The sequence below is a fragment of the Eucyclogobius newberryi genome, unplaced genomic scaffold (genome assembly GCF_026437365.1).
Source record: "Eucyclogobius newberryi isolate DKJ021-1_F unplaced genomic scaffold, fEucNew1.0.hap1 SCAF_16, whole genome shotgun sequence".
NCBI classification, from domain to species: domain Eukaryota; kingdom Metazoa; phylum Chordata; class Actinopteri; order Gobiiformes; family Gobiidae; genus Eucyclogobius; species Eucyclogobius newberryi.
The window spans coordinates 22,125,842-22,143,861 of record NW_027315790.1 but is presented as its reverse complement, the minus strand read 5'-3'; the positions used below and the strand labels follow the sequence as shown (position 1 = coordinate 22,143,861).

General features: G+C 39.3%; 1 protein-coding gene across 1 annotated transcript; it reads right to left on the bottom strand.

Moving 5' to 3' along the window:
- Window positions 1-2,019: 2,019 nt before the first annotated feature.
- slc39a4 (solute carrier family 39 member 4) lies at window positions 2,020-10,053 on the bottom strand. Its single transcript, XM_072447878.1, has 12 exons — window positions 9,841-10,053; window positions 7,925-8,233; window positions 6,200-6,383; window positions 5,009-5,154; window positions 3,969-4,131; window positions 3,549-3,721; window positions 3,245-3,439; window positions 3,049-3,153; window positions 2,921-2,963; window positions 2,679-2,831; window positions 2,414-2,601; window positions 2,020-2,349 (listed from the first exon to the last, which is right to left on the bottom strand). The coding sequence occupies exons 1-12, from the start codon at window positions 10,036-10,038 to the stop codon at window positions 2,221-2,223; spliced, it is 1,986 nt and encodes a 661-aa protein (XP_072303979.1). The 5' UTR covers window positions 10,039-10,053; the 3' UTR covers window positions 2,020-2,220.
- Window positions 10,054-18,020: the final 7,967 nt, after the last annotated feature.

The following is an 18,020-nucleotide window of genomic DNA, read 5'->3' as shown; positions in this document are numbered from 1 at the left end:
GAGTCGCTATATTTACATTTTGAGTGAAACCAATGCTGTCTAACAAGGCGCTGAAGGCATTACTGAGAGCGTCATCACTCATGTTCACGTGGATATTAAAGTCTCCAGTTATAACTATTTTATCCCAGGCTAGCTCTAAGTTTGAGATAAAGTTAAAAACTCTGAATAGGGACCAGGAGGTCGGTAGATAACTATGAACAAAACTCCTTTTTGGTTTTTCATATTTGGACATGTGATCGACAGCATAAGGCTTTCAAATGAGTGAAATGCATTGTTAGTTTTAGGGCTCATGAGTAGGCTTGAGTGTGAGATCACTGCCACACCACCACCTCGGCCTGTGCTCCTGGCAGTCTGAAAGTTAACATGGGTGGGTGGGGTGGACTCATTTAGTCTGACGTAGTCGTCTTGTTGAAGCCACGTTTCAGTTAGAGCTAGAAGATCTATGTTATAGTCACTAATTAATTCATTAACTAAGAGCGATTTGGAGGAAATTGCTCTAATGTTTAGCAGTCCACATTTTACGTAATTATTCATTTGTATATTTGTGTCATTTGTGATTGTTATTTTCCTTAAGTTATTTGGTCTGACGCCTGAAATATTTTTTCTGAGATGTGACTTTTTGGCATTATTTGTACGAGGGACACGAGGGACACGAGGGACACGAGGGACACACACAGTCTCTATCTGTCTTGAATCTGAACACTTCACATGTGACAGAACGGACGAGAGTTCAGCGACAGAGGAGCGTCTTAAACTGCTGCTCTGTGCCCGGGGCTCATCCCTAGATGGTCACTTAACACGACTAAGACTATCGGTCAAATTCCGAACTAATAGGGATGAACCCTCCGAAGTCGGATGGATGCCATCCCTGCGTATGAGCCCGGGCTTTCCCCAAAACGCACTCCAGTTATCAATAAAGACTACGTTATTTTGAGGGCTGTACAATTCAGCATTGATCCGATTGATATATCTATCTATATCTATCTATATCTATCTATATCTATCTATATCTATCTATATCTATCTATATCTATCTGTTGAAATCTGTTCTTGGAAGCAGTGTGGGTAATTGTGTTGTACTTGATAGAATAGACCAGTTTAACTCCACCCGTTGACCTCAGAGCTATCATTCAGATTACAGACTTCTGTCATCTTGTGGTGGAGGCTTTTGTCTATATTGCGTTTTCCAGAGTCCAGGAGACTTTTGCATCTATATGAAGTCCCGAGGTTTATTGACATAATGTGGTAACGCACCACTTAAAGGGCTACGTAACGCTGAATGTTTAAATGCTCAAAGGTCCAGCTACAGAGTTTATTGGCAGTGAAAGTTGCACTCAAGGCAATACAACTCATAAAAATGACTTTAAATTGGAACTGTGACAGGTCATACAATCTGACCGTGCTTTTAAAATGCCTATAAAGCTGTTGACGCACTCTCCCTGTGGCGTCTGTCATGGTGTTGGTGACTTGTCAGTGGACTCTGCTCCTCATAACCTGACTTTCCCAGAAGATCATGGATAAAGAGATTAGATCCGAGAAGTATAAAAGGAGTCAATCGGTACAGTCTGTAATATACAAAGGACTGTCAATGATTTAGATACAAAATTAACTACCCTAACCGTAACCCAAAATTAAAAATAGCAGCAGGAAATGTTTCTTTTCTCTATCAACTGTGTTAAAATGTTTGTGTCTCTTGTATGTTCAATAACAGTTGTTGTCTTGACTAGAATCTAATTTGAAAAAGAAGACAATAAACTTTCTAAGTATAAACAAAAACCTTTATAGTGCTGCTGTTGTGGAGAAGACATGTAAAACACTTTATTTCAATATCAATTAACAAGCTATTTACATGTCATTGCTTTCTATGAATTCCTCCCAATTTTGCTGTAGGTCATACACAGTATTTTATAAAAAATACTAACTTTCAGAACACATTTGCGAACAAGCTCAACTTTAGAAAATACAATGCAATTAAAAATAGAAAAAGTTATAGTGTTTAAAAGAATTACTATACATTAAAACAGTGGTTTGTTTTAAAGTAATGAAGGCACTGGAGGTGTATAACAGCTGATAACATTATCTTGTTTTACAGCTCTTTACTGTTGTCCACTTTGTCCTGATACTACTGTGTTTAAACTCTGCAATGTCCAAGAAGAGCTTGTGTGGGTAACGTGGGCTGTCTTTCAGATTTCTATTCAAAAATGCCTATTGAGTCTTTGTTTAAAAGCTGATGTGGTCTTCATAGAGCGACAGCAAGAGCAGGACGGCCCAGCCACTCAGGAGCCCCAGATTCTGAAGCAGAAACACACTCCAAGGCCTCTTGCTGTCAATGTGCACCAGCGTCGGGAGCTGGCGAGACACACAGGATAAATACACTGTCAATGTCATTGTTTAAATGTAAGTAAAGCCTTACCATGTCAGCCAGCCCCACGTACAGGAAGAGCCCCGCAGTCACCGCAGCGATCCACTGCTGCGTGGCCAAATCAGTGGCCAGAGACAGAGCAATGTAAAGACCAAAGAACGAGGTCATAGCACTGGCCACATTCAGTAGCAGGGCTTTGCGTATCGACACACCACTGTGCAGCAGGATAGCAAAGTCTCCTGCAAAAAGCCACACCTTTACAGTAACTCATATTATTATCTGACATCCTTCAGCAGACACAGAATAAAGGACAAACCCAGTTCATGAGGTAGTTCATGGCACAGGACGGCGATGGATGTGGCTACTCCAGATTTCCAAGACACAGAGAAGGCGGCTCCCATTGCCAACCCGTCAGCAAAGTTATGGATACTGTCTCCAATAGTGATCATGTACGGAAGCAGCCGCTGCTCTGCAGAGACAGACATGTCGTAAGTATAATGATATAATCGCACAGATACACTTTTGTTGCAAAAACACAAATGATCTCAAATGACACACCTCGAGTGCGCTTCTTCGGAGGGTTCTCCTCCTCATAGACAACCTAAAAAAGGACAAACAATGAAAAGATGTTACATGTGTTGCAGGACTCATTATGGCAGACAAAACAGAAACTACACATTTCTCACCAGATCTGCTTTTGACACTGACTGCATCTTTTTATTTTGTTTCTTTTCTTGTTGATACATTTCTAAAACTCTTCCGTGGTCACAGTGGTGTGGTTCAGATTCATCCTGAAAATATACAAATGTTTTTTTTTATTTTTGATCAAACTTATTTTCCAAAGTAACACATTTGAATGATTAAATATTAACATGATCTCACCCCATGATGATGGTTATGTTGGTGTCTTTTGTTCCTGTGTGAGATGAGAGAGAAGAGCGTCTCCATGAGGTAGAAGTAGTAGACTCCACCGATCACCACTAACATTTTCAGAACATAATCTGGAGGTCCTTCTCCGGCGTGTGAGTGCTCATGGTCACTGCTGCTCTCCGCTGTGTGCACGTGGAGACCCAGAAACTAAATACACAAATTATACTTAGGAAGCTGTCGTATACTTAAACTCGCACTCTTTATTGAATAAAAATGACTTGTATGATGCATGCTTTTAGTCCTTGGAGGCTCTCACCATTGGCAGCAGATGGAGCAGTGCGTCTCCTGTGAGTGATCCCACAGCCAAACTGATGCAGAACTGAATACTCAGCTGAAACCCAGTGGTGCAGGAGGTGCAGAGGAGAACCACGATCCCAAACATGGACACGATAGTTATCACTGCATTGGCCAGAGTCGCATAAAGGTATCCTACAAAGACCACAAATACTGCACATCAGCCTGTAGATCTGTGATTCAAAACATCCAAGTATCATCTTAGGAAATATATATCGCCTCCCATGCAAAATCTTAAACCAGTTTATTTTAGCTTATTTATTGAAACGGGCACAACACAAACTGTACATTAAAAGGAAGAACATGTGCCCGGCTAGTACAGACTAAACAAAGCCTAGTTACTGCAAAACAAATACAGTTTTGTGTAGTCAGAGGAGCGTACGTTCAGTCTGGCTGAGCTTGTCAGGGTTGACTGGTGTGGGGGTCTCAGAACAGGCTCCACTCAGGAGCTGCTGGACCAGAGCTGGACTGATGCGAGCCAGGTCTGACGAGCTGCTGTTAACGAGATCATAGATCTGCATCAACTCCTCAGCAGAGAAACAATGCTGAAAATAGAAAACACACACAAAGTTAATATAATCACAATGCTGTATTTTTAAAAAGGGAATCATTTATTATTGTTTCTTAGTCGTAAGATTTATGTCCACAAGAAAAAACTAACATTGGGGACTACTTTTAAAACTTAATATACAAAAAAGGTAATAAAGTTAAAGCATACTGTAGTTAAATAAAGCCAAAATTAACAAATATTCAACATCAGTTTTGGGGACATGAAGTGATGAATGCTAATATTACAGTTAGTGTCAGGAAATTCACATAAATCAATGCAACAGTCAGAGAACATTCAACTTAGAATAAAACGACACAGAAGTCAGAAACTTTGTTTTTTATACTTGCAAGGGAGAAATAGGCCGACCAGCACACGTGTGTGAAATCCTCCTAAGTCTCAGCATATTTCTTTTTTTGCATGCCTTTTTATTAACATTTTCATAAGCATTACACATAATAGGCGGGTCACACATTTTCCTTGGTTAACTCGACATTCTTCAGTTATTTTTGCACATTTGTCGTCCTCCCTCCCCTGGTCTGAGTGGGGCATGATGACTCAAATGTGCTGATTAAACAGTCTGTCCTCGCTTTCTTGAAACTAGTTTCTAATCTTGAGTATGTAACTATTTTTAATCTTGAGTAAGTTTTGACTCCCTCTCACAGTTTCCAGTAAATATAGTTATCTTTTAGACTAATGGCGCAGATAATATTTTTAACACATCAATGAGAATAAGCTTGCATATTCACATTTGATTACAATTAGTCAGTAAACAAATATGTTCTGACCAGATGAGGAGATTTTGAGGTCTCTTGGTGCTGCTTTTTAATTGTAAACATTATTATTAAGTGAGTCAAATGGATCATGTTTCTCACCTCGTCCCATGTGCTGTTGGTCCACCTCCCCTGTGTGTGCTCCTGTGCACTCCTCCTCCTCCTCCTGTGCTCATGGTCGTGTTCATTGTCGTGTTCGTGGTCCATCTCTGGTCCCAAACTCAGATTCCTCATGAGAACTTTTAACTCTGAGAACACAGGGGTACAACTTTGAGAATTTAAGCTGTGCTCACACTCGTCTTAGTTCTGGCTTGTTCCTGGTTTGGCTTAAATTAAAATTGTAATGATGATCCTCTTCTGATCCTGGTTTTGTCCTGGTGTAGTCCAGGTTTAGCTCTGGGTTTAGCCCCGGTTTTGACATGGTGTGTGTGCATGTGACGGGACCCTTAATTACACTATGTTACACTAAATAAATATGATCTAAATACCTTGTATCATGTTTTAATTTCATTTTCTGTCAATTAGCAGAAGTTAGTTAATTTTTTGTCTTTTACACCATAAACATGCCGTATTTTCTACATCATAAGACGCACTTAAAAGCCTCCAGTTATATATGGATTAATTCTGGCTGTGCTTACTGACCTCGAAGCGATTTTGTGAAGTACAGGTTTTGTTTCACTTAAAGGCGTAATGGAGGATTTTTTGCCGATTTGAGAACTCAAGCGGAAGTGCGCATGCAACGAGGCACAAAAGCCTCGTTGCCACACGTGCGTTTGTTTATTAGCGCAACGGATCGCATCGCATCTCTTGTCTCCCGTAGATTTCCGTCTCTTCATGAGCCAGCTTGAACTGTCTTTGTCTTAATTTTGTCCCGTACATTGAGGGAACAATATTATGATAGATCCATGCACTTAGACACAGGGAAACATGCTGCTCTCATGGGGACGAACCAGAATGAGGCTGCAGGTGAGCAGTAAGTATGTTCTATGATTGATACGTGGCAGGACTAATGTGTAATAATTGATAGAGGCCTGGTATTTTTATGGAAGGAGCCTCTGTCCATCACCCAGTTAGTGTAAACTGACCAAAGTGCAGAACAAAGGATCCTAAACTGACCATGTTAAAATAATCAATGCTGTTCATCAATGAGTTACACCTTATGTAACGCATTACAACCTAATGACATGACATTTTTCCATCACACATTTAACACATAAATGCAGCAATCCTGAACTCCATTAATAACACTGTATCATTGATATGATCAGATTTGTATCACTTTAACTGGTTTACCTTCCACGGAGAAGTTGTCTGAGCCCAGTCGCGCCATGATGTCGTTGAGGAAGAAGCTCTGGTCTGGCAGACTGAGGCTCGTGAAGCACTGCCCCTCCAGAACGTGGAGCAGGACATGTCCCAAAACAACCCCAAGCTCCCCGTCCTCGTGCCCGTCTGTGAGGTCACCCGCGCCGACACAGCTCTGTCACCACAGAGATAGGTGAAATCATATGAATTTAACATCAAAGTCTTTACAAACAACCACTTTACTGTATTCGTTTCCAAACATTTTGGGAACCGCCTGATCTTACCCAGGACTATTCCAGGTCTTAAGTTGGGGAAAATTGGTCTAAAATTAGACTGTACTATTGTGACAGTAGTAGAAAAAGCTTCAGTTGTAGTCATCTGGACTCAGTTTGAAAAAATAGACGTTTCGACTCTCATCCAAGAGTCATTGTCAATAACAGAATTTAGGTCGAGAACTCCGATATTAATACTGTTCTGTGGTAAGACCCGCCCATTGGGAGGAGCCTTCCTGAAGTAGAAAGAGTTGTTTGTTTCAACAGAAACTCCCCCCTTGTATCTACCGAGCTAGCCTATTCAGAATCTTAATGGAGATCTTAAGATTCTGAATAGGCTAGCTCGGTAGATACAAGGGGGGAGTTTCTGTTGAAACAAACAACTCTTTCTACTTCAGGAAGGCTCCTCCCAATGGGCGGGTCTTACCACAGAACAGTATTAATATCGGAGTTCTCGACCTAAATTCTGTTATTGACAATGACTCTTGGATGAGAGTCGAAACGTCTATTTTTTCAAACTGAGTCCAGATGACTACAACTGAAGCTTTTTCTACTATGGAACACGCCTGGACGAATGAGGGATTACACCGACATATTGTGACAGTAGTTCTAAACCAAAGGAAGACAACAAAGACAAGAAGTGCAGAGGAATCCACTGTTGATAAGATTACAATCAATGTGTTGTCACTTTGAAGAAGACAAACTGTGTGACAAACAATTTTAGATGAGGGGATGTAAGATTAGCTAACTATCAGAAAATTGTAATCATCATGTCTTAGTTTCTTGTACACAACATCCAAACATCTCCTCTATGCTCGTGTCAGGGCTCCTCGACACGCAGCCAGTGGTGGAAAGTATCAAAGTACAAAAGTAAAAGTACTGTAGTGTTTTTAGGTGTCTGTACTTTCCTTACGTCATTTTTACAGCGGACAATTACGTTTTCGTATGGTGTGAGTAATTATATTTTGCACAGTCATAGTGACATTCTGTATAGAAGATATGGAAGATTTTGAGTTCAAGTCCAGGCTTTGAGCAAACAAAAATATATACTGTACATAAAATTCACTAGATGAATTAAAACATTGATTTGAATTGCTTCTTTTTACCAAACATCGGCACCGTAATGTATTGGCGTACTTCATAACATTTATTTAAGTCCCTTTGAGTATTTTTGCACATATCAGTACAAAAATGTGTACTTGTCTTTACAGTGATTCAATAAAGATTAGTCACTTTGAAAATTGAGCTGGACTAAAAAAAAATCTATAATTTATTCCAGCCAACTGTAAGCTATAATTGTTTATTTGTTTAAAATGTTCTTATGGAAACATGCAGCTTAAAAACTAGTGGTTAATGAGGTAATACATTGGTAAATTGAGTTGTTTTGGCTCATTTCTACTTCTGGTTCTTCTAAAACTACTGATACAACTACAACTGTCTTTACCTGAGTCTCCAGAGGTCTGTAGTGAAGACCCTGCAGCAGCAGCTCCACTGCCTGAACATCGACGCGCTCGTGGTCATGTGGCCCCGTGTGCGGGTGTCCACTGTGTGTGATGTCATGGAGGAAATGCTCGGTCTCCTCTTTCCACGTTCCTTGTTTTATCGCCGAACAAACTGGTCCTGGAGAGCTGAGGTACAAAACGCCGCCCGCCGCCAAAAAACTGAAGTCCTGCACACTTATGTTCAAGCTGTCTCCGGTGCTGTTCTCGTGGTCCGTGGTCATCAGCTGCTGAATGGCATCGGCTGGACTGCACTGTGAAACAAACACAAACAAAACAGGAAGAGAATTCAGAATCAGAATCAGAAAAGGTTTATTTCCATTGTCAATGAACAGAATTTACAAACATAGGAACTTGCTTTGGTGATACGGGGCAACATAAAACAATGAACAATGATAAAACAGCCTATATAAGTCAAAAAGTAAAGAAATTTAAAGCTGCTATATGATAAAAAATAAAAATAGGCTTACTATGTACACAAATTTACAGTTCAATTCAGTATTATTTCAAAACTACACACACTTTTACATGGAGAAACATCCAAACAATCACTTCATAATTAACTATTCGTCATCTAAATCTAAATATACAAGACACGCTCTTTAATTCAAATTCTTTAAGGACCAAAGAAAATGTATCTTGCTGAGAGATTAAGAACTAATTTGCTCAGACAAGGTTGACATGTTATATATTACACATCTGATTTTTTTTTATAACTACAAGAACTCCAGGAACAAAAAGTGAGATTGTTTGTATTATCAGGATATGTGGCTTTATTACCATGTATAGCCATTAAACAAGTTCATAAAGACATAAATGAAATGGGCGGAGAAAGTTTAATGTTTCTGACCCATTAGGACCCATGCACTTGTTTATCTGACACCTTTGATATGAGTGCCTTGTAAAAGTTTTTTGTAAGACTTTTCCTTTTGACTGTGCTCAATGAAATTATTTTAAGCCTTTATGTAGTATCATTAAACACATTGCAACTAGAGCTGTGCAGCTATTCAAACTTTAATGTTTAATGATTTGAGTGGCATAATTTAACAATTCAGTCATTTCTAATCGTCAACGTTGGGTCTCTTTTTAATTGAGAATTCCACAGCTAATCCTTTGTGAGTGAGGTCTGTGGTCTGGAGCAGAGTTCAGACTTTGGAGGAAGACATTTGTTTGTTGAAATAGTCAAAATAGTTCAATATAAAGAGAAAAAAAACAATCTTGGTTAATTTTTTTGGGTCATATTGGCCATAGTTGCAACAAAAAATAGGTATATCTAGTGTGAGTTCATGTAAAAGGTATTAAAAAGCATTCAACAACAACAACATGCACACAACTAAGACTCTACTTCAAAGTAATTCAACTCGACCCAACACTAAACATTAAATCTGAAAGTTTGAGTAAAACAAAAAATATATAAATATATTACCAAAGATCATGTTTATATGTTTATGGACATTTACTATCAGAGTAAACAACTCCATAATGCATAGGCTGCAAACATTTGGAAAAACATAAAATATCCTTCTTGAGTAAAGATGCCAATTATTAGACCTAATTAATAAATCTACTGCTTTAGTCGATTTGTTTGTTTTATATAGCCTATGTCCGTTTTTACATATTGTGTAGCCTGTTTTTGTATAATAGACTAGTGATTGCCATGCCTTTGAATAATAATTATTTCATGGATAATTAGATCTATAGATTGGTTGAACTTGCTGGCCTTATGACTTCAAATCTGTGAAATAAAGCTGCTTTATCAGTTTTACTGTAATCAACAGCTTCTGGACCTCGACCTTCTGAAAGTGAGTTTTTACCTGTTGAAGCTGCTCACCTGGAGCGCAATGGCCCAATAAAACTGTACCTTTTCACACGACACTTCGGCGCACTGCACACGGTTCTGCAGCGTATTAAAGACAGCGCGCGCCGCGGCTCCGGTCAGATGCGCCTCTCCCGGTGCAACCGCGCTCACCACGTCGCGGTAAACCTCCTCCAGCGCGGGCGAAACACACGCACAACCGGCGAATATGGACAGGAAAACCAACACTGACGAGGAATACATCTTGAAGAAAATGTTGGTGAAAAGGTGGAACAGGTGGATGGTTTGTCAGTGTCTCTGTGCGTCTGTCAGGGCACGTTGAGACGCACAGTCCTGCACTCACCTTTAAAACCGCTCGAGTTGCGCTGGACTCTGGATCGTGATTGGCTGAGAGGTGGCGCGCGCGCTGCACACCTGATGCGCTATCATCTGTTTAGGACAAAACATCTCTGTAGCTCTGCGTTACAGTGTCACGTCCTGAAGACATGAAGATTAGTCACCTCCTTGATAGAGAAAACACACTGCATAAATGCCAAGACAATCTCTGAACTGACTGTGAGAACCGATGGATTTGGAAGGACTGATACATTTGATTTAACTTCACCCATGGGCCATGACTAACATTTCAAACAAGGAAGTGATTCACTTTATTTATCATTAGTTAAGGTGCGATTAGTGTTTAGTTTGTTCTGTTTTATCACTATTTGTTTTATCACTTGGAAAAAACAACATTGTCCAATTTACCCACAAATTACTTTATTATTTAATTTGATCAACTTTCATATAGGTATTTTAACTTGAAAGGCATGCTGTTATCTATTCGGCCTATAATGGGTCAACAGAATAAAGCATTATATATATTTCTTCTTAATTCTTTTTGAATAAACCATAGCAGAATATCCCTGTTTTTTTTTTTTTTTGCTATTAGATTAGATTAGCCCAGACACAGGGAGAAACACTCAAACCCCACACAGAAAGGTCTGCACTAAACCTGCAGTGTCTCTATTATGAGCGCACTGTCCAAAACATGTCCGGCCTGGACTGACAACAGTCCCTCAACAGTACCTAAGCCTTCACCGATCATTCATTCACAGAATCCCTGAGACAAGGGGCACATGAGGTTATTGGCATTTAGCCTATCAACAATTGGATATCACAGTGTGTTCATCAACAAATAGATAAAGAGGAAGTAACACGGAGGGATTTTCTAAAATCAGATTTGAGTTTCTTCCAAGTGTGCACTAATTGTATTTGGCCACTAGAGGGCAGAGCTGTATTGTGAACGTGAGGACGTCACAAACTCAGATTTACTCACTGCTACAATAGGCCTATTAGTGTTGTAGCTACAGTACAATACCTCATCTGTAATTATCAGAGAGCTACTTTGACCAAACCCAGCTACTTTGCCTCAAAATCACCACTTCTTTACGAGACTAACTCTAAAAACTCTCACTGACATTGATTATGAGCAATTCAGAGTTACCGGTTCATCTGCACCTGGACAGACAGCCGCACAGTATGTAAATATAATGTGATACTGTCCCACTGTCTATGTCATAGTCAGTGAAAGGCAACATTATCGCGCTGATTGGCCACTCTCGTGTCCTTCCACATGAGCAGCCTTACATGGGACCCTGGACATCTGTCTCCTCTCCACCCCTCACACTCCAAAGGTGACCCGTTTGCGGATAATCTTTATGACAAAATGCCTACTGCCCATTGACCCTCCTCCCTCTGTCAGAATGAATTTACAATGTGTCAAACAAACCTGTGGATGTTCTCAGCGCTCGTCAAGTCCCACACTGTTTACACAAAACATACGTGCAACATACATATAATTCTGTATTATAAAAACATAGCAACATATTGTGGCCTACCTTGCACGTTATGTCTCTGAACAGCTGCAGTATAAACAACAATGGTAAAAGAATGGTGCACAGTCTTTGCAATTGTAGCAGTTGTGTTCTTGGGCAAAAAACTTGGCAGCCACATTTTTGTCTGTCAGCCCCAGGGCCAAATTTGATTGCAAAATGAAAGTGACTTAATCTAATAAATGAATACTACGTGCTATAAATCCATTGTATTAGTTTTATATTTATCACAGCTTGCTTATAAAGTACAGTGTTTACATAAAGTCAACATCAAATCATCCATTTCGTATCCAAATGCAAACTGATGTGACTCCTGTCCTGTTGACTTCTGTATACGCTTGAGACTCGAACACTGCTCTCTGGCTTGTTACTTAACGTGCTTGCGATATATATATATATATTATAAGAGCCTGACCCGATTGGGAATCGACATTTATAGAACGGAGAGGGTGACGTTCAATTTGAAAATGGAAACATTTGTTAGTCGTATGGGAAGATGGAACCGGGACAACATATGCCTGAGGTCAATTAACTGTTCCATGTTCCAACCGGGTTTTATTTTGTATCTCTCAGTGTCTTGCTCTTTACACATGGACTCAACCCCATTTTCTCTTCGAGCCTGATTTCTCCATACAGAAATAAAACCATGAAGCTTAATCCACTTATACATTGGACAGTCTCAAACAGCATAAGACCAGCGGTACAAAGAGGAAGAAGGAAGATGTCTCGAATGTTGAGGGTGGACATATAAAAACACAGCCCTTTTTTAAGTCTCAAAAAACAGGGCTTGCATGTTCACTTTCTAAACTTTAAAGCTGCTTTATATAACTTACCTGGTGGACGGTTGTCATGGATGTGCTATTGCTTTGCCTGGAATTCTCCACACTGTATTAAACATATATATCTCTAATTTATTCAGTTACAGGTGTTTTTACCAGAAGTGACCTGCTTGTCTTAACAGAAATATAAACACTAAACAGAAGTGTTTCGAATTCATGGTTTGCAGGTGATATTTGAGGACTTTAATTTTGAGTTGTTAATTTCTATGGATAGTGCACCTTTAAAGCAGCTATCCTTTACCTAGATTTGCTTAACACGCCGACATAAGACATCTAAGGCCAGCTATTCATCATAAGGCCCGGGGGCCAAATCAGGCCTGCCAAGCAATTTCATCCGGCCCACAAACTTCCAAATATTGAAAACATAAAATAAACATATTTTTTACTGGTTTAATTCTGGGTAAGTACTAGATTAGACCTGGTTTGGACTTGGGTTTAGTCCTTGTTTGATTCAGGATTAGTCCTGATTCAGACCTGGTTGGTGTTAGTCTAGTCCTAGTATAATTCTGGTTCAGTTCTTGACGGGCAATTTTGCAAAACAATGTCAATAAAGTATTTTGTTTGTTATTTCTCATAAAAAAACGAATTGAGCAGGAGTTATTGACTCAATTTATTGAAATTGTTTGACCCAAAATGTTGTTACAGTAGTGGCCTAGGCCCTCCAAAAAAACTGGCCCTCTGGAAAATAAACTTGAATAGTCCTGCTGTAGGCGTTGATCGCATTTGGTGGGTTGCAGTTCTACCTCACATCAAGACGGTCTTGGGTTGGATTCCGGGCCGGTTACGGACTTTGCATGTCATGGTCGTTGTCCCGAAAACAATTTTTTTTTTCTAGTGCACCATCACCCAAAAACCAAACAACAATTTATTCCTTGCAGTCCTTGAAGCGGAGTCGATTCAATTCTATGCTCACCACATTACCACCTATAATTGTTTTTTTATATTTTGTTTGTTTTTGCATGACTAATATTGTACCAGTTATCCTGCCATTATTACTTATTATATAATTGTAGCATATCCACTGCATTACACAATAAAGCTTACATAAACACTCCTTGTCCAGGGTCAGTGAAGGCTACCGCTGCATTAGCATAAAACATGGAGCAGGTGCCGAGTGCGTGTGCATATAGATCTGTTTTCTAATTTATACGTTAAGCACTCTGTTTCTGACAAAGGTTGGTTGGTAAAATTAAATGATTTATTAATTCACTGGTTTTAATCTTAAGGCTCTTGTCAACCTTGGAAATGGACACAATGAAGGGAATTGGAGAATAGAAATGGGAATGCGGTACTTAAAAATAATAAGCATGTTGTGGTCTGATTGGTTTGGTTTAGTCATATTTAAGTCAGTGGACTGGGAAATGAGAAAGACACACAGGAGGAAGGAGGGGGAAGGACTGGGGAAAAGGATGAAATGTATCAAGAACATTATGTTTTTTGGAAGAAAGTGCATGAGAAATAGTGCTACTTTTGGGTTTGTGTCTGCTTCTCCCTAGTGGACTTTGACAGCCGGTTCTTCTCAATGTCTCCAAATCAAAGTGAGTCCTGTTAACTGGCATGGTTATAGTTGGTTTCATACGGCTGTTCTAGTTCCAAGTGCCTGATGTTGTAGCGGTCCAAATATAAAAAGACAAAAGTGAATTTGTCGTTAAAAAAGAAGTCAGTTGAGACTAAATCCAACTTCATGTTCATCCATTGCTGTGGCTGCCTTTGAACGCCACCTTCCTCCGACAGGCAGTCATTCAAAAACTATTCTGGCGAACTGTCTTTTGACTTCTTAAAAGTCTATCTGGGCTTGAGACCAAAACGAAGAGGACTCCAATGATTTCAGTCACATTTAGCATGTACCGTTTATTGGTCCAAACAGATTTCAATGTGAAATAAATGTGAAGAGTGCGGCGGGACATTCATTGTCCCAACCGGGAATCAGTCTGACAACGTTGAGACCAGAGCATGGCAGAGATACAACATGCAAGGCCATACTGTGCAGTAAATGTCACAAATCTATTTAAATATGTCAGCATTTTCAGAAGTAAAACACTGTTATATTGCAGAGGCCGTTAGAGGTGGGAGGTATAAGGGAAAATGGATAGTATTGCAATTGTTGTTTTGGAGATATGAAAGCATACAGTTTATCATTTAATCTACCGGTATTAAAAAGGACCTAGTGTCATCTCCTAAACAAGGGTAAAAAGTGATATTTCATGATCATCAAAGTCATTTACAGGCACATTTTAGCATATTCCTGATGCATTGTTAAAATATTGTATGAATATCATTATCAAGAGAATACAAAGCCATCCCTAGATCAGAGACATTTTCTTCAGCTACTCTTGATGTGGAGGAGCACTGTCTCTACTCTGAGCTCATCTTAAAGTGCGTATAAGAAGGATTTTTTCAAATTTGAATTTATTTGGTGTACCTGTTGTAAATATAAATGACCAATCAAGTGGGTATTTGTGGAGAAAAGTTGAAAAATCTCTCGTTCCATCCAATGTGAACAACAATGAACACATTTTTGACCCACTAAACATAAATTTAACAAAATAAAAGGTGCTCTCACATATTTGTATTCGTCAACATTTTTAAATGGTGACAGTAGATGAGATTTGTCCAGTGATTGCAGTGTGATTTCCTGGTGTGATGTCAACAGTTACAACCCGGTAGTAATATAACAACATAACCTATTCTGGGATAAAGTTTGTGTATTTCCTTTTGTAAAACGACAACACAACGAGTAGTCCAACCTGTCATAATCACTTTAATTTGCTTCTAAAATAAGATAAACTTGATAAATCCACCATCAGTTGCTATAATTTTTTAAAACCTCTGCTGGAAACTCGTGGAGATCCTCAAACAATCTTTGAACAAACCCAAACTCACTGCAGTTCACTTTTAAGCGCGTCACAGTCAACTCAATATAAATTCACTATTATATAAAACATACAGGAACCGGAGGGGACTTCTGCTTCTGATTGAGTGTTTATTGACGTAAAACTGGTGTCAGTGCTGACAGCAGATGCAGGCTGACTCATTTTACAAAGTTCAAATTTCATCATAAAATCGCTGTGGAGGCACTTTTAAAACACAGCATGAGGAGATGTTGTGTAGCAGATATGCCGCAGTTTACATTGGAGTGGAAATTAAACATCGCTCTGTGCATCTGGAGACGATCTGGGCCTTATATAATTACTGCAGCTTTAGCCCTGCTTTTGTACAACATAATATTTTTGTTAAAGCAATTCACCAAGGATACTTGTAAATGTTTTCTGAGGTCAGATTGGGATTGTGCTGTGAAATCAATGCCAGCCAATTCAGAACTGAATAAATGCCTTTTTGTTTGTCCTTTATTTGAAGGGACAATGTACAGAGACATCAAGCTAATAAAAAAAACAGAGATGTTCCACACCAGATTATAGCTAAACAGGTAGTTTCCATCTGCAGTTCTGGACTTCAAATTCTGTATATAAAGGAACTATTTACCCATTCACTATCACATCCATACCATCAATACTACAATACTCACACACTGTCCTGCCTGACGACATAATAGTAGTATGGAATAGTGCTCACCTTTGGGTCCATTACTGCTGAGTCTGGCACAGCAAAGTGCTCATTTTCATAAACACATAATTGCCTTTAGAATTTTTTTACTTTCTCTAACAACGTTTTCAAAAGCCAAATCAATTTGAGTGCAATAAAAATGTTCCATTCATCCCTTCTTGGTATCAAAAGACTACAAAAACTGTCAAATCAGCTTTAGCAGATGAACTCTGCAGACTGAAACTGTTACTAATTGTTCACTCTACAGTAAAAAATAAACAAAACAATAGGTTTAATCCCATTTCAACAGTTAAAAAAGCATATTGTTAATAGTCTTAGATCTGATAACATTTAATGCACATTATCGTTTGCATTACAACCACTTTCTCTCTCCGTACCTTTCTCCTGGACGGGCCCAGCAAATCATACTTCCTTTTGTCACTGCAATTTGTTCTTTCTAAGTTATTGTTTATGCCAGATGCCCTCCCAACACTCACTCACATTTATCCAGGCTTGGGATCAGCCTGTGCCCCTACAGGCCCGGATTATCTGCACAACATTATCTAATGACTGGTAAACTTCATTACATTATAACACATATCTTTTTCCAGGGAGCGCGCACAAAGGGCAGAGCTGCGATACATCATTTTGACAGACGTGACACTTCTCTGTGGCTCACTGAACTTCAAACACAAATCCTGTCCACTCAATGACAGGGGCATTTCAAACGGCTTCACTAAAACTCTGCACCAAACAACAACAAATGTCCCGAAGAAGGGTTTAATCAGTTTTTACGCTCTGCTGCGGCTGCCCTCGAGTGGTCATTAACATCCTGGTGAGTTTATCAACAAGTAACAGTTGGTTGTTAATGAAAGAGGGGAGAATATGTGTTTGTCTGGACTCTGATTAGCCATTATAATACAGTTTAATCGCAGCGTGGGAACATGTTTGTAGTTTGACGAAATGACGACAATTTGATGGATAGGTTAAGGAATCTGTGCAATTTGTACGTTTTAAAATGTCTGTTGTCTTTGTCCTTCACTGTGTTGGTTTGTTGTCAACTTTTCTTCAAAAACATTTCAGGTTTTGTTCATTATTTATGTACGTCCTCTGTATAAAGCCATGCATATGTCACAGAGAAGATGGGATCACATGAACAGACGATAACGAAACGGGTCATTTGAAGTGATTAGCGTAAAAGATAAAGCCGGTGTAAATGCAGTGAATGGCAAGCAAAAGTGTGACAATTATGAAGTCTAATTGCTGGAACTTGTTCAAGAAATATATTGACTTTCAGACAGCCCTGCAGCTTGAGTTGAACTGTTGATGTTTTTCCCAAAGGATACTCCGCAACAATTCTACAACGTGTTTCTGTCTCATTATATATAAAAAAAAACACAGTAAAACCTCAATTTGTTTACGTTAATCAACATCTGTTCGCTTAAATACAGCTTGCGCCACTCTGCATATTTGCATTAACACAAGGCTCATAATTGAACTGCATATTTAAATATAACACGCAGGTTTAAGGGACTTGAGTGGGTGAAAATGTAGCCGATGCAGTTTTGATCCAAATGAATGTGTGCAAGAGCATATGTGTGCGCTACAAGCCTGTCCAGGTGGCCAGATAATTAAACAACATCCCTCTCACTTGATTTTACATGGGTTTTCAGCACAACATCTGGCAACATGACGAGAGGAAAGACCTGGGAAAATCAAGATGGATGGAGAGGGACTGAAACAAAACGCTGTAGAGTCTGAATGAAGTGAACGGTCACCTTTGCTGAATCTGGCAACGTCCACTGCAATGTGCTTTGGTTTTTTTAAGTTATACATCATTCTAGCATGGCGCCTCGAGACGCTACCGACAATTGTACAATGAAATACATAGGTCAATAGTTAAAAAAGATTCAATGAAATACATGATTTTTGTTTGGTCCGTTTGTGTCTAAACAAACATGACAGCTTAAGT